General features: G+C 38.9%; 1 protein-coding gene across 1 annotated transcript in view; it reads left to right on the top strand.

The window, feature by feature from the left end:
* Window positions 1-21,773, top strand: part of csmd3b (CUB and Sushi multiple domains 3b) — a 381,849-nt gene that overhangs the window by 239,673 nt on the left and 120,403 nt on the right. The window contains exons 7-10 of the mRNA XM_030740552.1: window positions 2,467-2,544; window positions 6,491-6,578; window positions 6,712-6,836; window positions 16,752-16,873. Of these exons, the coding sequence (XP_030596412.1) occupies window positions 2,467-2,544; window positions 6,491-6,578; window positions 6,712-6,836; window positions 16,752-16,873 (413 nt within the window). The remainder of the gene's footprint in view (window positions 1-2,466; window positions 2,545-6,490; window positions 6,579-6,711; window positions 6,837-16,751; window positions 16,874-21,773) is intronic.

Consider the following 21,773-nt stretch of genomic DNA (forward strand, 5'->3'; position numbering starts at 1 on the left):
TTAACAGGGCTTAATACAGTGAATGAATTTGCACAGGCAAAAACAAATTTGACTTTTAACTATTTTTGGCCCGGACTTCCATATTCGGCTGCCAAACCGGGGAGGACGCATTACCAGCCTGATTGTAAGACTTTGATCTGTTTAACAACTTCCTCAGTTGTCAAAGGCAGCACGAGTTTGCCAGCTAATGTTCTTAATTCATGGCAATCAGGACATTCTCAAATATCAGTTTTATCTGAAGGCAGTAACACAATTGTGTAGTTTTATTGCTTTTAATCCCTTTTTCATACTGTGTTGTTATTAGTGATATGATTTTTCTACATCAGATAGGCCACCCAGTGTCAGAAAAAGTCATTAAATCTTTGCTGTCATGTGTGCATGCAGTGGAATGGAAAATGTATTCACTTCACTCTCATCATGGTTTCTTGCCAGCCTTATTTTAAAATACAGCTGTTGTTTCAGAATATTTATGAAATGACCTTAAAATATTGGGATGAGCGGGGGTTTCATGAATCACGGCTGTTAAAAATTATTTAAATAAAATTCGGTAAAATATGCTTTTTATCTAAGCGATAGCTGCTATTATATCAGATATCAAGAATGTCCCCCCTTAAACAGCTTTGACTCCGCTGTCAGGAATAATAAATTAAACTCTTTGTGTAGGTGGATTGCTGTGAAGTCAGTGTTTTTGCATTCTGTTTATGTATGTGTGGTGTACAGAGGCTGCCTTAAGCAGTTCTGAGACATAAGTTGCTTGGAGAAGCCTCATTAATGAGAGAATTTATGGCACAAATTATTCCAAAATGGAAGGGAAAATTCACATTTGTTCCTGATCTGTTTGACATATTGATAAGTAATTTAAAAGCCTTTCCTCCAGCAACCTCTTGCCAACCGGCTGTGGCGTACACACTTTTCTCAAGCAACCAGTGGTTAGTAGGGGGGGGGCACTGATTGGTCTCTAGGCCTTTGCGACCTGTTGGCCTGTGTGGCCATTTGAGACGCATGTTCATGTTCAACAAGTACTATTTTAAACCATTTCAGCTATGCTATATTTTTGTCTGCTGGTGTTTAGACATACAGTAATAATATCTTAATGTTTTAACGGCTCCACATAATAGTATGCTGTACTTTATTGTTTTGCCTTGCTTAACAACACGTACTGACATCCATCCATATTTCAAGATTATATAAGTACCTAGCATTGATTGTAAATAAGGATTGATATCTCTTACCCTTGCCATGGATACACACACTTTCAGTTGGACCACTTTTAAATTAACCTGCTGATAAGTTAACACAATAATACACCCCCGGAGCATTAAGTTGTAGTGCATAAATCAGTATGGTGAGCATGGAAGTGTTATGCAGTGCGTATAAATACACACAGCATAACACTAGGATAATTCCTGACATAAAATGCACATTATGTGATAGAACTACATTTAATAGAATACCATTGATGTATGTGCATATGTGTAATCATTGTACAGTATAACAGTAGGATAATTGTTGAACATTAACACGTCTGCCATTTGTCATCCTTCAGCGGATTAGTGAAGCCATTGTGAAAGCAATGTCTGTCAGCCGCTCTGTCAGACATTCATTAAAGTGATTTGTCACTGTACTTTATCATTCAGGGCAAGATATATTTGTTTTTTTCATTATTTATGCTGATAATGTGTTCATTTATTTTAACAAAGGGGAGCAGGAAAAAAAAATCACATCTGAAAGTAGTCAAATTTCGGTTACCCATAGTCTTTTACTGTTACTGCTCCATACATTCATTAATTAACCCATTAATTTTGCTTCTGTACTTTGTAATCATATATTCTAAACTGTACGAATGCACATGCCCAACATTGCCTACCTTGCGATCAAATGATGTCACCAATGTTAGAAAACAGAGCACATGTTGACAGGGATCCCTCAGTTTGTCTCTTCTTGTCTGGGAGTTACTCTGATTAAAGGAACCATCTATTTTGTAACGTGCCATTATCGGAAAGCTTTGATTACAGAGCTGTATCATTGTCATTTTGATTAAAGCTGCAATTTTCCTTTACCAGCTTTTGTTCAAAATATGATGGGGCTTCCAGCAAAACAACCTCACTTCTGATGTATGTGTCTGAGTGACAGAGAGAGAGAGAAAGATTAAGCTTCTTATGAACCAAAAAAAAAAAAATCCTGAATGGTGCTTTTGTTGAACTCATTTCTCCAACTTTCTTTCCCCTTTTGGCTTCCCTCTTTCTGTGTCCCCTTAGCTGAATGTTTCCACCATTTTTCAAGTTTACTTTGCATTTATAACTTTTATTTTCTGCTCTGCTCTTCTCTCTCCCAGTTCTGTGAGGGAGAAGAATCTGCCATTCTTATAAAAAAATCCTTTTTTTTTAGGTCAAAATTTTTCCGACTTTATCCGATCTGTTCTCTGATTTTTTCCTTCTCTTTTCTGTATTCTGTTCTCCTCTGCAGTGAAGCGATCAGTAGATTTTAAATCGCGGGGCGTTAAATTATTCCCTGGCAAAGACTCCAGCAACAAGTTTTCAATATGTGAGTTCACATCTTGATGTCCCTTTGGCTACTAACTTGTAATAGCTTGGTTAGCTTGGTCTGGCTTTTTTTATGTTTGATTTTCATTTGGTTTTACATTTGTTAAGTTTGTCTCTTAATAAAGGCTAATATGGTCAACACATCTGTGCCTCTGATTATTAATAATACAGAATTAATGCTGTCTTTTATCTCTTAAATGACATGTGATTACAACAATTTACAAAAAAAACAAAACATAATGCTGAAGTTTATTACTGATGTGAAAATTAGAACTTTTTTAACTCACAAATGTGTTGAAAAGCCTTTACAAGAGCAACGCTTTTGCATTCTGCTTGACTGCCGCGTGTTTTGTTGTTTGATATTTTGTATATGCATTTTGGTCATGCTGTCTTGCTTCTTCATTGCTTGCTTTGATATAGTTAATCATTGCTTGTTCTGATAAGTTTAATCATGGTTTGTTTTGGCTTGCTTTAGGCTCAAGGAATGTGACTCAGCTGTAGTTAATATTGTTTACCACCCACTCCTGCCTCTTCTCTTCTCTTCTCTTCTCTTCTCTTCTCTTCTCTTCTCTTCTCTTCTCTTCTCTTCTCTTCTCTTCTCTTCTCTTCTCTTCTCTTCTCTTCTCTTCTCTTCTCTTCTCTTCTCTTCTCTTCTCTTCTCCTCTCCTCTCACACCCTACATTTTTGCAAACCTTTGTTAACGGGTCACTGAGGTCATCAAAGCCATTATTGGGTATACATTTAAAAAGAATCTCATGTATTCCTGTACTTATTTAGATCTATATTGTGTCATAAAGTATAGTATAAGTTCAAGAACTAATGTAGTCCAGTTTTTTTTTTTTTTTGAGGAGCAAACCACAATTCCTTCTGACTTTGTGAAATACCCACTTATAAGTCACATTGGAAACTAATGCAGTAGGCATCCTGGAGGGAACTGTGGTAATAGTTCCTATGGTTCCTATGTCATTTCATGCACTGTAATATAGAAATGGCTATATGGAGATTATTTTCTTTTTTCTAGTTTTCACCACTGACATCGCACAAAAAGCAGAGCTATTTCCTGGAAATAGAGCTTTGTTACACATGTTTCATTTTTCACCATTTAGCTTGACATATAGATTTATATTTTGGGGAAAATCCAACCTTCTTTCACACTTCTTTACTACTAATATGGTTTTCTATCATCCACATCACATACAGTGCATACACATAGATGTGATAGAAATCTTTTAAGGTTAGTTATCTGGGCACTATAATGGTGATGATGGTTATTTACTTTTTTTGTTTGCCACCTAGTTTAAACACTACACATGCGTGCACAAATTTGCATGTGAAGGTTCAAAGTCATGCATTTTTCTGCATACCTTAAAGGACATAAGAAGATATGCACATAAGCTGTTAATACAAGGGCAAGACACTAATGCAGTACATGCCAAAACACCAAGATGATGACCTTGCTTGTTTTTAATCTGTTTGCATGATTGTTAATTTTGAATTTTTAAACACCTGTGATTCATTTGCTCGTTTTCCTTATTTGCCTGTGTTTATGTGATTGTATGTTTGTGTGTAATTGCCTTAAATGCTGTTTGAGGTTGATGGGGAAGCGATGGCTGAGCTAGGCACATCGCGGATCCATCAGTTTTCTTGACAGGTTCGAGAGTCATGGTCAAGGTTTGATTCTACAGATGTGAATTTGTATGTTAATTAGTCTGGTTCTGACTGGTTCAGATGCTAATCTGCTCTGCTCTGGCTGGCTTAACTCTTCAGCGAAGCATAAAGCCTGTCTGTGTGTCTGTCCGTGTCCATGTACACATGCGTGTCTCTGTATGTATGGTTCTGTATATGTGCATGTATGTATATGTTTGTGGGTTCACATTTGTGGGCTTTGTGTGTTTGAGTGTGTGTACACAGAACTGATACTGTAACCAGTCCCTCTGTTGTACTGTTAATAGTCCAGATGGTCAAATTAGCCGCTCCAACAAAGCAACAAAGTATCTACTCTAACAAATCCACATGGATACACACACACACACACACATACACACATCAACCAACCACCTGCTGAGTTTGTTGATACAGACTACACATGTATATACATGTTAGCCAGATAGCCCAGACAGCCTGGGTGGGAAGGTGTTTATGTGAAAACAAAAATGGGCAGTATTATCACTTGGCTGGTGTTTGTCACACCTATTTGAGATTTTTTTAAGATAAGATAAAAGTTTTTTTTTTCTTTTTTTTTTTTTAAATCAGTTTTTACCAACATTTGTCTTGCAACAAGAGTCAGAACAGCACATGTAAATAGTGTTCTAAGGGAGCTTTTATTCCAAAATAGTGAGATAATCAACTTTATTAGAAAATTTTCATTTAAATTAAGATTCAGGAAATTCTCTATTGTTTGCCTTTTATTTAATGAGACTTTTTTTTAAAACCTGTGTTCATTGCCAAGAGCCTTTCTTTAGATAATTGGAACAGTTACTAATTAGAGCAGCAAAACTTCTACACATGGACACACAAGACCACATAAATTAAAAAAAAAAGATAATTAATCATTTTGATATTGTATTTATCATCCAAATAACACAAACAGAATAATGTTCTTCCTCTCGTAATTTAATCATACTAATTAAATTAACAATCAAGAGAAGAGTGCAGCACTATTGTCTGGTTGATGCTTTAAAAATAAGCTCATTATTATACAACACTAAAGTATTATTGCCTCTAAATTGAATATCAGTCCTTGCATTTGAATATCAAAATACACCATGGGCTGTTCTATTTGCTCTATAGCTGAAATAAATAAGCACACCAGGCTGATTTCTGCCTCTAGTAATATTCTGCTGACACTAGACATTAGGAAAGGATGACAGACTAAGAAAAAAAGGAAAAAGCAGGCTCAAAAATCCTCAGAGGGGCCTAATTTTGCATTCACTGGTCTGAATGAAAAATGCGAGAAACTCAAGGGTAATTTAAATAAGTTCACCCTCACCCTGATCTCATTAAGAAAATATTCTGTCACGTGAGTTGGAATAAAGCATCAATGGAGTGCAGCCCATTAAGGTACTGTATTACTGCTAATACATTTTTGTTTTGTTGTGAACTACTAAAAGCCGCTCGGTGGCTCATGATGCATCTGCTATTTTGGTACCAACTCAGCTGGAAAAGTTTTAAAATGATAAAAAATGACACAGACACACACAAAAGGGGGTTTTTTGATATACAGATGGGGTAAGGTACACAGAGAGACAAGAAGAGATTAAGAAATGTTTTAAAAATTGGAAAGGAATGAACGAAAAGGGAAAAACAAACAGCAACAAGCATTTACTACGTACAACAGCAGCATTGAAATTAAAGAGAGAGACTGAGTAAAGATGCATCCTGTCAGATGCACGTTTGTCCTGATGTTGCCATCTTAAAGTGTTCGTGCAGTTCTGTCTGTTGTCTCTGTTCTACCTCTGTGATGTTTGGAGGGTTACTGTCAAGATTAGCTCATGTGTGAGAGAATTAAGATCGTGTCTGGAGTGCTGTGTCATCCTTTTCAGCCCACCTCACCATCCAGCAGCCTGTCTGTTAGGCTATCTCCTGGTCTGTCTAACTTCTTTTTTTTTTTCCTGCTGATTCTAAAGGGAATGAGTGATAAGGGAGGCAGATTTTCTAAGCTGAATCTAAAGGCACCCTCGCATCTGCCATTCAAAAGAATGACAGATGCGAGGGTGCGCTGAAGCAGTGCCGTGTTGATTTGATGGTAAATTTCAAATTATAGTGTGTTTATGTGAACATAAAAACGAATGAGTTTCATAATATATAGCAGCCAGAAAATTAAACCCTTCCTTCAAAGAAAGACTCTGCTTGTTGAACTTGTGTGTGTGGACCAAATGCATCTTTACTGTCAGTCTTTATCTTAACTGTGTATCCTTGGCTCTCCACCTGTCTGTCTCTCTATGTAGTAAATGAAGGTGGTGTGAGACAGGCATCTAACTCCTGCCCAGACCCAGGAGAGCCAGAGAATGGAAAACGCCATGGCAATGACTTCAGGTGCAATTTAAACTTAAAAGCAAGCAAACACTGACATAGTTCCATTTTGACAGAAATGCACAAATGTACAAATTTGTATTCTATTTTTATGTTTTTCTAACACTATGTATGATTATGTGGGTTTTTTGCATAGCATTGGGAGTGTGGTGCAGTTCAGTTGCGGAGAAGACTATGTTCTGCAGGGCAGCAAAAGTATCAGCTGCCAGAGAGTGGCAGAAGTGTTTGCAGCCTGGAGTGACCACAGACCAGTCTGCAAAGGTAAGAAATACCATTCTCACCGATACTGATGGGGAAATCTGCTGTAATTACAATTGTGAAATAAGGAAACTGTTATGCTTAACTGCCCATGGGTCATTACATGTGCATGTGCAGCTGGGGTCAGTGAGCTACCTTGGCTTACCTTCAGTTTGAGTTGAACCAAGCTAAGTTTACAGTGGAATGAAAATCCCATTTCTCTTTCAAGCCGTTGGCTATAAAATTATGAAACAAAACAAACCCTAATCCACTGTTTGCAGTGTAGCGACTCAGTAACATGCTACGGCTGTATGCTTTCATCAGGGGAGCTATGATAGTGATTGTTCAGGACCTCAAATGAAGTAAACACAGTAGGGTGTAAACACTCCTCTAAACAAGCACCAGATTTGATCTTAATTAAAACAGCACAGAAGTTAAAAAAAAAAAAAAATCATAATAACTACCAATGCAGGTTTTTTTTAGGTGACACAAGTTATGCAGTCTGTCTGCACATGGTTACATACTGTAAGTGACTACAGATTTTAAAGTCTTATTGACCTTCTGGATTTTTTATTTTTTTTGGTAGTGTTATAGCCTCAGACTTACAACATTCTCTCTCTCACACACACACACACACACGCACATACACACACACGTGTGCGCGCAAAGAGAGAGAGAGAGAGAGAGAGAGAGGGCGTCTGTCATGTTAAATGCCAAAGTCGTTTGTCACGTCTTCCTTCACTTGGCTTCAGCCCGTGGCTGGAGACACATACTTTAACATAAAAACCAATATTCACCAGGCATGAGCATGGGTCTGTGTGTGTGCATGCATGCATGTGTGTGTGAGAGTGGAATATTCAAACCTCTAACTAATAATTACTAACCTGTAGATGCAAAAGGAACTAAGAAGCCACAGTAGAGGAAGTGGGGGCAGAGAAACCTAAGAAGCGGCAGGGAGAAGCTGTAAAATGTCACAACTACTTTATGCTTAAATTATACCCTCAGTGGAAGCAAAACTCACTGAATCCAACACAAAAATTTGCATATGAGCAACAGCTAAATTTTGGACAAAAGGTGATTTGCACCCTGGGATTCGGGGGGGGGGGGGTTTGTAGTGTCTCACTCACAGATATCTGAGCTGGACCTACAGGTGTTAGCCAGCTGTTGGTCCTGCTCTCTTGCCCGCTGGTTAAAGGACACCATCCGACCTCGTGCCTTGACTTCAACCTCGGGTTTCTCATGGGGAGGTGACTGTCATTGAGGTTTTTGTCACTGTGTGTGCACAGATCCTTTTTAAGCAGGAAGGATATATCACGTATAACTGCCCCACTTCTGGTCTGGTTGGTTCCTACCAGTCACCCTTATTATCATCTAACCCATTTTTAGAGATATTACAGTGCTAATACCTTTTGATTGGCTCTTTATAATCGTTAATATCTAATAGGGAGTCATTATCACTAAATACTTTATAATGAGCAATTAAATACAGCTACTGACATTAAGCCAATCACATATTACATTTACCTGCATGTGATGATGGGCTAAGCCTCCCCAAAGGGTGACTGACAATGACATTTAAAGTCACTGATGTTGTCCCTTGGAGAAGTGAGTGGTTAAAAGGGATGACCTCTATCACTGGGAAACAGAGCCATCCATCAGCAGGGATATTTGCAGGAAAAGCAGGTGGGCAGAGTGAGACGTTTCCACAGAGCTGCTGCAACTTCGGAGTAGCAGGTGTGCATTGTTAAAGCTCTGGTGGATATAATACACAGTAAAAAAAAAGAAGAAAAAAAGAAAGTGGAAAAAAAAAACGACCATGAGCAACTTTTTGACAAAGCCATGACAGAGTGCACCATCCTGCTTCATGGCTGTTGCTAAGTAACTAGTCATTTTTTTGCCAGTTGATCTTTGTTGTTTTAAGCATCTCACAATGGAGGGCACTGTTACTCCAACATTGTCCCCACCTAGGCAAACAGCAGGAACAATTATGATTAATATTCACCATTCTGGACATGATTTCTGACGAACTATAAACATAGATGCTGCTGAATGATACTCTACTATTGTTGAAACAGAAGGCAGAACTTTTCCGTGGCGCTACTCCTCTCAGTTCTGATGTGTCTAACTTTTATCCACTGCGTGTCTTGGTGAAGCAGTGAGGGAAAAAAAAAAAAGGCGTCCATATTCAAAAGTTCCATAAATCCAAGAATACCAATGCCGAGGTTGTTTGAAGGACAATATATGTGTAATACGAGAATCCCATCTTTCTGACAACAATGCCGAGGCTTATTTTGAGCTATATGCCAAGATCACAGAAAATAGAAACCAGGAAACACTAACCACAATACTGTGCAATTGTAAACATGGTAGATATACATTGAAAGCTTGAAATAGGGTGTTTTGATGGATTAGCTCAAAAGCCGGCAGTAGAATGTAGAGACTTCTGTTCCATCTATAAACCTATTCACAAAAATCCCTTAGGGACAAAATCTAATATTGAAATCCTGAACCTTCCTCTCGTGCCTTAAAGGCAAGAGAGAAAGGTTCATCCTGAGCTAATAGACTGTGAGTAGAATCACCTTTGCTGTTGTCTAGGAGTGGTCTGTTACTATTATCATTATTTGATACCTTTTTATTTTCTACCTTTGGCAGACTCCTATTTTAACAGTCAGTAGCAGTGCAGCGGTAGGTGCTATTTCAAAGAATGTGGGAAATTTCTGGGCCTCTTACTCTGAATACAGCTGCATATGTGACCACATCATTTTTGCAGTTTTAGTGACAGGGGGACCAAGAAGGGGGAGCTGAAGCAGGTCTACATTGTTAGTAAAAGGACTAATATGTCAACAGCTGTAGTGATAATGGGTTTTATCAGGAATGGTTGGGTTAAGGTTTGTCTTCATCAGCTTACTTCATCTTCTGTGTAAGCAGAAGTTTCTGGACTTTAAAGCCATTTGATTATATGGGAAGTAACATTATGCAATCAACTATTTTTATTACAGTCAGTCAAACTGAGGATAGCCTGGGCTGGCCACAAAGTCAAGCTCAGTCCAGCTGATAACAGCTGATCTCAGTGCAAGCCATTTTGCAACCCACATCCACTCGAGCTCATGTCATGTCTGCTGTGTCATGGACCGGGAGATATTGCTGCTGCTCTACCTGCATCCAACTTTTAACATATGTGCATGGAATGACAATGAGGTCCCAGAACAGAGGCATCCAGCTAAATATAAACTGCTGCAGATGGAAATAGCAATCTTGTTTTGACTGCAGCAGTCCTAAGTGAGCTATATTTCTCTGTAGTTAAGTGAATACTCCAAACAACTGTGTAAACATGCAGTTTGTGTGACTTACCACTCCAGTAGAAAATCATAGAAAATTGAGTTCATATTCTGATAACCAAATTCATCTGTTGGGTTAACAACAGTGTTTGAAGAGATGCTCTGAGGTGGTGGAAATTCAAATTCAATTTTATTTAAAAAAAAAAAAAAAATGTGCCAGCCAACAAAAAAATTGGGCTCCAACTATATACAGACAGCTCTGCACTGCTCTCTCCACTTTGGCGCCAGTGTATTCGTTTTAAGTGACGCTATTATGAAACAGATGCAAGCACAAAAAAATTGTACTTGATCCCAGTGAAAATGGCCCTGTGCCTCTCTTTGGACCTCTACTGCCAAAGGTCTGCAAGAAAGTTCAACAGGTAAGCAAGTAAACATTTGATCCTCACAGAGAAAAGTGTCCCTTTTTAGGCAACTATATTTCATCGTGTTGAACAAAATGGAGTGAGATAAGGGCTGTGTTTAACTGAAAACAGCTCAAATTTGACCTTTACAGCCAACCAGCCAATAGCTAAAGTGGAAACTCATGAATAACATTGAGAGAGGCAATCTGTCAGGAAGCATCAAGCCAGCTAACTTATTAAAGGGTCACTTCTGTCAAACACTTAAATACAGCTAAATGTCTCTTTTGGAACATTATGTGGAAAATAAAGTGGTTGCAGAAATTTGCCATCAGTAACCAACAATATAACCACCAGAAAGAGATTGATAAATATAAACAGACCAGTAATCACTTTATTAGATACAATAGGACAAATACAAAACCAAATAAAAAACAATAAAATAAGCCATCAAACTGCAATGTCCCTCTGTCCACCACTTTATGAGAGAAAGTGAGAGATGGAGAGAGAAAGACAGAGAGAAAGAGGGAGTCAGTCCATGTGGCACCTTGATTAATGGACAGATGGCAAGGCCACTGAGCCAACTCTTTCTCTCTGTCTGTGTGTGTGTGTGTGAACTCCAGGGGTGTTCAGTTGATCTGCCTGAATATACTGACTCAATGAAGGGTGCTATATATCAACGGGATAAACACAGACTCACATGCACATATGTTGATTTCCAATAACAGAGAAGAAAAGGGGAGAAACTGTAATGTGGAGGCATTGCTTTATGTGTGTGTGTGTGTTTTTCTTTTTTATAAGTGTGGCTTAGTGTCTGTGTATCTACCCAATTTTTTGTGTGTACCCATTAAAGCTCCAACCAGAACGAGGGCCCGTCGAACACTGTGTGCCGGCTTAATGATGTCATCAATCATTGTCTGTGTCCATTGGTCAATCTATCTGCTCCTGTAGGCAGCCGTTTAAAAGAGACAGTTTGACCATCCTGCAGAAACTTCTGATCTCTAATGTGACTCAAGACGGTGCTCGGTGTAAAATTTGACACATGCAGCTTTAAAAAAAAAAAAAAAAAATCACATTTAAACTCAAATTTGCTGTGTTGGTTAGTTTTGTAAAAACACTGCTAAATGGAAAAGTTTATTTTCCTTATTTTCAATAAGAAAATCACCCTGACCCTTTCCACAAAAAGCAGTTGAGGATTTTCTTTTAGATTACCCATGCCATTGGATAACAAACTAGTCACAGTTACTTTACTAAGAAATTCCCTTTTGTGGGGATGTTTCCTCAATAATTAGCCAAATCGCAATCCTTATCTCTTTATTGGAAAAAACTGAACTGTCTTAAAGCCTTTCAGCTTTTCTTCACAATGTCTTTGAACTACAGCAGATCACTATCATCTGGCATTGGTAATTTGCATCTTAGGTCTCATTCACCAGGCCTAGATACTAGTCAGCAACCCTGGAAAAGTGTGTATTCTCCATTTGGTTGGCAAATGGTTGCTGAACGTTGTTGGCTGTATTGCTGGCTGAACTTGGTCACAAAGAGGGCACTGCACCAAAAACTACCTTGCCATTGCTGTGGTCACTAGCAGATTCCTGCAGTTGCTTGTATTTTGTATGGAAGATGCCAACACTTGCCAACTACTTGTGGAGTGTTAGTGAAACTTAAATGGGTTTACATCCAGAGTAAATCTGTGCCTTACTGCTGTAACCATTCAAAATTTTCACTTTTCACAGTTTCAAAAGTGTTTGCAGACAAGTTGACTTCTTCCATGCAAATTACAGGCAACTGTGGCAATCTAATAGCGACCAAGACAAGCACAAGGAAGTTTTTAGTGCAGCACCATATGCCTCTTTGTCACCATTTTCACCTACCGACTGCCAGCATCCTCCAGCAACCACTCGCCAACCAGTCAGGGAATACACATTTCTCCTGAGTGCAAACCAATCTCTAGGCCTGTGTGACTGGGGCAAATGCCTATCTCTCCCACACATACTTTATTAATGAAGTTCTTTCATGAAGAACCCACCACAAATAGGAAGTTAGCCATTCTTTATAAATCTTTTTACCCTTAGCTTATAGTCAGATTAAAGTGAGCTTAAAAGATTTGGAACAGCATTCCAACCTTTAGTTAATGAGTTGTTAAATCTGATAGGTGGTTTAATGCTGCAGGCTGGCATTCCTTTCAGCTGATGCCATGAGAATACTCAACGAAGTAGAAAGCAATGGTTCATGCCTTCTTCCGTGCATCATCAATAAAGTTGTGGTCATGGCATTTATCTTCAACATAAAGCAATTTAGCTAGAACTACACAAGTTTGAATTTGAGCTGATGATGCGCTCTAATATCACTTACCAGGTTCCACTTTATAATAGCTTCATATTAACAAGAAGTCGTAAAGGAGCTGTAAGAGCTTATGCAACATCTGTGCTGCATTGTTAAACGCAGTTTGCTAAATCCACAAAGAGCAGTAAACCTCAGAGCCAGTAGCACCACAGGTCAGACACTTTAATGTCTGCTTGTAAGCAATTTATGATGGACTTGTGGAGTGTATTCAGTGTCACAATAGGACACCAGTGGCTGATTCCTCAGGTTAAAAGCTCAGCGTGATATGGCATTAGATAGTACTTGATACTGCCTGTATGCAATATGTAAACCAAAGTAATAGTAATTTAATGGTAAAGGTATACTTCCATCAGTCTATCAGTATCTGATTTGATTGTATTTTCTATGTGTCATTTCTCTCATCCAGTACTCTTTTTGCTGTCTCACTGAGATGCAGTGAGGTAGAGGGCCAGGAAGATAATCTGGAACTGCTAAGGGTTAAGTGTCCTTGGTATGCTTCAGGAGGTATAGTAGATAGAAGCTGAGCCTCCACTGTGGGGACGTTTCACTAACCACAAAGGCCACCCTGCTGAGAAAGCAGAGTTATAGACCTTGAGTGTAAGGCAAATAAGTCTGGAGAAAGCTCTTTTGAGTCAAAATATTGTGAAGCTAAACAGTATTAAAATTCAAAAACATTCTCACAGCAATGTTCCCAGTGCTTATGGGGCACGTCAGTTATGCTCTGAATCCATAAAACAAAACTTCGGAGAGATGTTTGCAAGGGCGTTGGAGCTACTCTATAGACTTTGGCAATGTGATCCTTGCCTGGAACACCATTTAATTTTGGTTCACATCCCAATGGTTTATGCGGATAAGCGTGTTTCTCTAAGTGTGATAGAGTGAGAGACAGAAAAAGAGAGGGAGAGTCCTGGGGGACAGTGCTTGATCTGAAAATATAAACACAAAAGTGTATATGTTGTTACAGACACACAAACTCGGTGCTGTTCCTGCCTAAAGCATTTGCTTAACCGTGCTCTCGAGTTCAGCAATATGCATTTATCATCTTTTTTTCTTTTTAATTTGATCTGCAGTTCATTATCACTTCAATGATAGTGTGGCTCCTTTGGCTTTAAACCCGCTGTACTGAGTGCCAGCAAAAATAATGAAGGGAGGAAGAGAAAGAGATACAGAGACAGACACATAAGTTGCACAGACTTATATGCATTACAAGTCCTCTATTATGAATACATGCCAAATGTCTTATTCAAGTATACTATGTTTATCTTAGACCTATTTGACCTATTTGGCATTTAAAAAAAACCCCTCTAAATATCTATAAATAGAAATCCATATTTAAAAGAAAATAATTTTTTGATACCTATATTCTACAAAACAGACTCCAGATCAGTATACCAAGATGCCAGCCAGATACACACATTTGCCGTAATGTTCTCTACTGCCCACTTCTCACCTGTGGATCCCAAACTCTGGGTACAGACTAATATCAAAGCAGCCATTTTGGCACGAAACAGCAGGTAAACACAGGTGTTAGTAATTGCAATAATGAAAGGTCATTTGTATTGAGGTACACAGTTTTAATTAATGTGATTAGCAACATCTGTGTTTACCTGTGATTCCATATAAAAATGTCTGCTATAAAACAGGTTTATTGGACTTATGTTTTGGACTTTTGGTTGCATCACACAAACTCTGTTTCCCAGTTACGGTATTATGAAGTAATATCTTTGCAGAAGAAATATCCATAGGCGTGTGTTTAAAGTATAAGTACATTTTTACTATGTGAGCCTTTAGAAGAGTTTAGTGAAGTAGAAAATATAGCAGTTGACTCTGACAGGTAGTACAAGGTAGCATTAAATGGAAATATAACCACAGTGCCCCTCTGATAAGTGAAACCTTCAAAAGACACAAGAAGAGAAAGCAGGAAAAAAAATTAGTACAAAAGATATTGAAGAGGCACAGAGAGCAAATGATAGAGTGTGATGTAAATCATGAGCTACACTCTACGGCTCATAAAGGGACTAATACATGGGAATAAAAGACCCAGAGAGACAGACAGAGCAAAAGACAGACAGATGCAGGCTGAGAGACGGATGGAGTTCAGTGTAAGTTATGAGATGTTAGCTCCTCTGGTAATTCTGGTGATAAGTCTCCCTGCACTATTGCTATAGCAACATCGTGCCCATTTTGCTGTTGGCACAGTGATGGGCTGGCCATTCGTTCAGGACACGCTGATTGAGCTGTCAATGCACTCGCAAACACGAGCTTACACACAAGTTAGAAGACATTCAGATAAATCATTTCTCACGTGCAACCCTAGCGTGCACACACACACACACATTTTTATCTCTACATATCTCTCAGTGTATAAACTGCTGTGATCTAAACACAAGAAGAGGTCAACTGAGGATGCTTTGAGAATTAGAGAAACAAGAAACAACTGGGTCCAGTCAGGGGGGATTCGGGCAAAGATCTAGTCGACAGAAAGACAGAGAAACATAGTAACAGAAAAGAACTATATAAGGTTGTCTCTAAGGGGTGTTGTACTTGTTCTGACACTCTCTTACAGCACTTCACGGTTACAGTCCATTACACACACACAAAGAAACCTGTGCAAACATGCTGTGGTTTTATTCCTTTATTTGTCCCTTTCTTTCATTCTGACCACTGAGTTACAACCAGGAGCGGGCTATGTCTGAGAGTGCTTGAAAGTTTCCATTTGTGTGAACCGCGTGTGCTCTGTGAGGACGTATATTAACTCGATTATTTTGCAACAGTAGGTGCATTTGCTTCTTGCGCAGCTCATGTCAATATAAGCACGGCTGAATACGCACATTTGTCGCCCGTTTCTAAAATGAGACCATCGTGTTTAAGCATTCGTGCTTATTCTTTTGTTTAGGTCTGTGTAAATGTGTGTGTGTGTGTGTGTGTGTTTGTGTTTGTGTGGCTGTTAACTGTACGTATTCTTATGGCCTGCCACTGAACAAACTAATTAAGGAACAAACGGTGCTTCAAACCAACCAGAAAATTACCTCCCAACTCTAACAGGACAACCCAAGGACAGACAAGCAGGTTCTCTATCACATCTAGTCAGAACACAAAGCCTAATAAAGGCTTAGTGGGTTTATCGGACACCTAGCATGTGTCATTTTCAACACTTCACTAAGTGTAACTTCAGCATTGGTGTTTGAGTTTGTAAGAGTTTCCAGCACAGGACCTGACTACAAGAAGTAGGATGTTTCTATAGATCAGCGCAGAGAATCCCCACTTGACACTTTTATACCTCTGGTTGACCTTTTTTTTTTTTTTCACCTCTTTGTTCATTTTTGTTTCTTTTCTTTGCTTGCTTTAAGATAGACTGTAATTATAACACCTGTAGCAAAGTGAAGTTGTTGACTTTCACTGTGAAGAGCAAATTGCAGATGAATGTATCTTTCACTCAATACCACAGTTCTAGCTAATCCTATGGTATTTCACACCCAATAACTTCCAATTAAGCACTGTTATCCAGGGAGATGTTGCTGGCAATATCAATACCATCTATGTGACCTTCTGTTCCTCTTTCTGTACCTGTCTGCACTTGACTCGTTTCTTCTTTCCCCTATCTGCGCTTCCCTTTCCTTCCTGTCACAGTGCTTCTTCCTTGCACTTCTCTCAGCTGTGTTAAATTCACTTTAATTGCTCTCTGCTGAACTTCAACTGTTACCCACAAATGATACACATTTGCTGCAGGATTTATCCTGAATATGTCTGGCTAAGCATCACCTAAATGGTTTAATTATAAAGCTAATTGTCACCCTGTTGTAGTGCGGTGACTCAGCAGTCTACAATTACTGTTGGTAATACCAATACTAATTCTACAGTTGCCTCTAAAAACAATGACATTACGTTTTGTTTTGTTTTGTTTTGTTTTCTATCCATAGTGAAGACTTGTGGCAGTAATCTTCAAGGGCCATCAGGAACCTTTACATCTCCTAACTTCCCAATTCAATATGAGAACAATGCACAGTGTGTGTGGATAATTACTGCCTCAAACCCCAATAAGGTAAGTCTAAACTTTGATTCTGTCTCTTTCAAACTCTCAAATTCATAATTTGGTGTGTTTGTTGCATTAAAAAAAGTCTGAAGATAGATCAATTCATTGTAAAACAAATATAAGTTATAAGTGGGTCACTTTATAGACTCTATAGGGACGGGAGTAGACTCTTTAACCATAGCAACCTATGGCCTTTACCTTTACATGTACATACAGACCGAGTAATAAGTAAAATATTTCCTACTTTCTAATTGTAGAGTTTCAAGTATTTGATTATAAAGCAGTTTAACTCAGCCAGCACACTTGGAATGCATTATTATTATTATGTGAATGTGTATATGGAAGAAGCAATACTTTGTATTAGTGCTGTGATTTTATCACTCCCTGCATGCTCAAGCTAAATCTGAGAAGACCCGGAGGTTTTAAGTTCCAAAAGTGGAACTTAAAACCTCCGGGTTATAGGTTTGGTGGAATGGGGGCTTATGAAATCTTAAACAAGCGACAGCAGCACCGACACAGCCAGGAGTGGGAGTGCATGTGAGCTGAAATTCTGCCTTACTGTAAAGGATATGCACCGTGCAGCAGTAGGTAGAGTATACCTGCCTAGCAGCACAGCCTAAGTTTTCTTCCTGAACCAGCTTGAAGGTTTCGCTCCATTTGAATTTTATGCATTCAGTTTAATTTTAATTGATTATAATTCAGCAGTTTTCACAAGAATTTGCAAAGTTAGTTTAGAAGCATTTTTACATAATTGAAATGAGTTGATAATAATTCATGTAGGAGGTACTGTAAATTATATGCCAGGCAAAGCGTGTCTGTATTTGATTCTGATTGGCTAATCCACCACAGAGGGGCAGATGATGGGTTGGAGGTTAGATGGATATCTGCCATTGGTCGCTTTATGTCCCACGAGAAATCCAATTGGTATTCAGACTCACATCCTTATTCGACTCGGGGCTCTGTTGTGACCGCTCTGTCGTCAGTGGCAACACCTGCGTCAGCACAATAGGGACAAACAAACACGCACACGCACGTAGACACACATACGCTTACATATATAAGTGCTCAAATACACACTGCATAATTTTTGGGACTGGCACACACACACACACGTACACAGTCACTTTGTTGGTGCTCAGAACCTTTCCGTCTCTGTCTCCCTCCTGCTCTCACACACAGCGCTCTCTGTCACTGCCCAAGGCTTCTGGTTTTATGGTCTAGAGCAATGCATTCTGTGTTGAAGGCTATACTGTGTATGTGACAGTTGAAGGCTACAGCACTAAGGCCCTTGTGGACGCCTTGTGTTTTAGGTGTGTGCGATGTGCGACATGTGTAAGAAGTGTGAAAAATTACTGTATATCTATTGTATTATGAATGCTAATGGATATTGCCAAATATGTAAACCTAAGCAAAGAGCAGATGAAGTAAAGTAAAAGGATATTTTGTAGCCCTGCATCTTGAAAGGCTTTACAGATAGTGCTTTGTAATATATTGTAGAGTTCATGCCATATCATGTACATGTCACACGCCATACTGAATCACAGACTGCACAGCACCATGTTTTTTTTTATGACCCTACATTAAAGCAAAGGTCTTCAGGATTTGTATTTTCATAGAGCATCAGTATTGACATGAGGAGGAGAGGCATCCTTTTAGAACAAACACAATATTTATACGTCGAGACCACACAAACCACATCACCCGATTCAAGTCTTTTACTCAAGCACTATTACTGTAAACATCTAAAGCACAGCAGATTAAAATGATTCCAAAGCTAAACAGCCTCAAAATCTGTGCAGCACACTTAGTTTACAGCAGAAACAGGTGGGATCTAATCCTGAAACACCTGGTTTACTTTTATTGAAGTGAATATCCAACTTTAAAACATGAACTATGCCTAAAATTGACTTCTTCAGATTGCAGACTACCAGTTATACATGGTTTTTTAAATCTGAGGGTTATACCAGGACCTGTGATTAAATTTCTGTAACAGCACGTCTGCAAATTGGTCTAAGACAATAAAACAGAGACTTGTGGATAATGATAGAAAACAAGAGGAAAGGATGAGCATGACAAAGAGTGACAAATCCTTGTCTGACTACAAATCACACCTTCATTTATTTTTCATCTGTCTTGGTGAAAAAACTCTACGTCTTGCTTGTGGATTAGTGTCTTACTAGACTTTTTTAAAATGCAGTGTCACTTATTTGAAGTGTATTTTGAAATAATAATAATAATAATGTTGGTTAATCCAGCAGAACAGTTTTAAGGCATTTGGAAGTAAGGTCAATAAGTTTTAAAATAATTTTTCCTCTGTGCAAAACCAGAGAGGAAAATAAAATCAAACAGTTAAAATGTAACTGAAGTGCAGCCTTCCAGCTTCAATTCAAAGGGTCTAACAAAACTATTGCATTAAATGTTTAGGGATTAGATCCATTTTTATATACAGTCCCCCATTTTCAGAGGCTCAAAATTAACTGGACAACGTGAGTTTAAATATAAGAATTGTTTTTAATACTTGGATGAAAAGCTTTTGCAGTATGCTTTGGATCGTTATCCATTTGGACTGTGAAGCACTGTCCAATTAGTTTTGGAGCATTTAGTTGAATCAATTAGCAGCTATATATGCCCAGCCCATAATATTGCCTCCATCACATTTGAGGTATTGTGGTATGCTTTGGATTATAAGCTGTTTCTCTCCTTCTCCATACTTCTTTCCTTCCATCATTCCGATACAGGCTGATATTGGTTGAGAGTAGATTCACCCTGAGCACATGTGACAGACGTGAAAGACTCTGGAGAAGCTCTGGAGAATGTTATGCTCCCTCTAACATCGTTCAGCATGGACACACAGACCTCTACAGGCTAGGCAACGGCACCCTGACATTATGTTTTGGTCCATCCAACACCGCCAGGATGCACCTCAGATTGTCCAGGAGCTCAGTGATGGCCTTGGCCTAGTTGTTCAAAAATAATCTGACCGGATTAATCCAAATATTAAAAACTTAAACCATGCAAACGTTCTGCCATCTGGTGGTCATTTTTTAATTTCCTTCTCAGTTACAAGTCAGGCCCAGTGGCATAATGGCATAAAGACAGTGCAGAAAGTGTTACTGCAGAAAAACAAAGAGGAATGGTTGCATTTTGAACCATGTTATTTTGGTAAAACCTGCTAACAGCAATAGGAGTAGCCAACTTTTTCTTACTAATGTATTTTTTGGTAGTGCAGTTGTTTATTTCATGCCTCACAGTGCATGACATATCATGCATATCATGACAAAATAGGCAAGATAAACAAGGTTGTGGATAAAATAATGAATTTACTGCAAATGAGAAGGAAAAAAAAATATATATATATATATATATTAATAAAGCATCTTTTTTGTTGCACTCCCTGCATCCCAGTTAAAGTACTGGTAATCTGGATTTGGTAATCCCATAAAGTCTGTACCTGAATCAACCAGGACAAAAGTGAGCTGGATTACATAATCCAAGGATGGAAAAAAATATGGATTACCAAAACCAGATCATTTTTGTCCTGATTACACCTTTCGAACAACCAGGCCCTGGTCCAGATCTGGGAGATCCCCCGGGACACCATCCCGTGTCTGATTATGGGCATCCCCCAATGTTGTCAGGTTCATGTAGTGGCCATACAAACTATTTGGACTTGCTGCAATGAGATTTCTGCAACATGAACTAGCCTGCCACATCATTTTTTTCACTTTTGTTTTAAGGGTGTCTTTGAATTCAGCCCTCTGTACATTGATAATTTTGATTTCCCTTTAATAATGTGGCTCCTTTTGTTCCCACCACATTGCCCAGTCCACACCAGTATAGAGATCCAACATGATTTTTTTCCCCCCATTGAGATCTGATGTATTCCTTTTATTTATTTTGAGCAGTGTTCATTATTTTTGCTATTTCAGAAAAACATGAGGGTGTTAAAGATTTGCTGTACCCTGTATCACACTATCAACAAAGTTTGTAATCTATTTTAAAGGTTAAGTTTAAACAAAAAAAGTACAACATACTACTACACTGCACGGGATATTGATCTGCAATTACTGCAGTCACTTCCTCCAGTTAAGACTGTGCTCACAGTTGGTGTTGAGCACATTTCAGTTAGCGTTTGTAAGTTCACATTGGTTTAGGAATTCACATTCTGCATGGTTCAAATGTTTAGTGACAACAGGAAATTGCGGATCCAGAGAAGCACCTCGTAGAGTAAAAAGGTAATTTACTGGCTCAAAAGCAGGCTTACGTATGTTGGGCAGGTGACAGAGGCAAGCACACAGTTGGGAACTGGCAGGTAAACAGGTAATGGGCAAAAATGACTGTGACAGAATGGGAGCAGTGATGATCTGGTGTACTGGCAGTAAAAATCTGTTCTCAATTAGGGACCTGATGTGGGAATGAGGGGCAGCTTAGCAGACAGGACAGTGGTAGGTTGCTCTCGGCATGAGGGAAGGCAACAGCATAACCCCAAACGCCTCATAAGAGCAAGAGGGTGTAAGCACCATAACACATTCTGAACAAGGGAATAGTCCCAACTGATCCTGTCTCCACAGCTAGTAGAACATCCTTTTTCTTTTTTATTACTTCCACACATTTCTCCCTGTTTCAACTTGTACTCTTTCTCTCATTCTTCCCATCTCATCCTTCTCTTTGTCTCCTTTTTTGCACTGCCCACTCTCCTCCTCCTTAACTCCCAGAGGCACTGTCCTCAGAATTACCCAGATTCTTCATTAAAGAGCTCAAGCTGAAACCATCAAATTACTACTGAGAAAGAGAGAATACAGCGAGTGAAGAGGGCACTTGAGGGGAAAAATCAGTTTTTCACTGTTTCGCTCGTATCTCTTTCTCCATTGCGCAAATTCTCACAGAGTCGCCCTTACACTCAGAAGGT

Source organism: Archocentrus centrarchus, chromosome 11, assembly GCF_007364275.1.
Source record: "Archocentrus centrarchus isolate MPI-CPG fArcCen1 chromosome 11, fArcCen1, whole genome shotgun sequence".
NCBI lineage: Eukaryota > Metazoa > Chordata > Actinopteri > Cichliformes > Cichlidae > Archocentrus > Archocentrus centrarchus.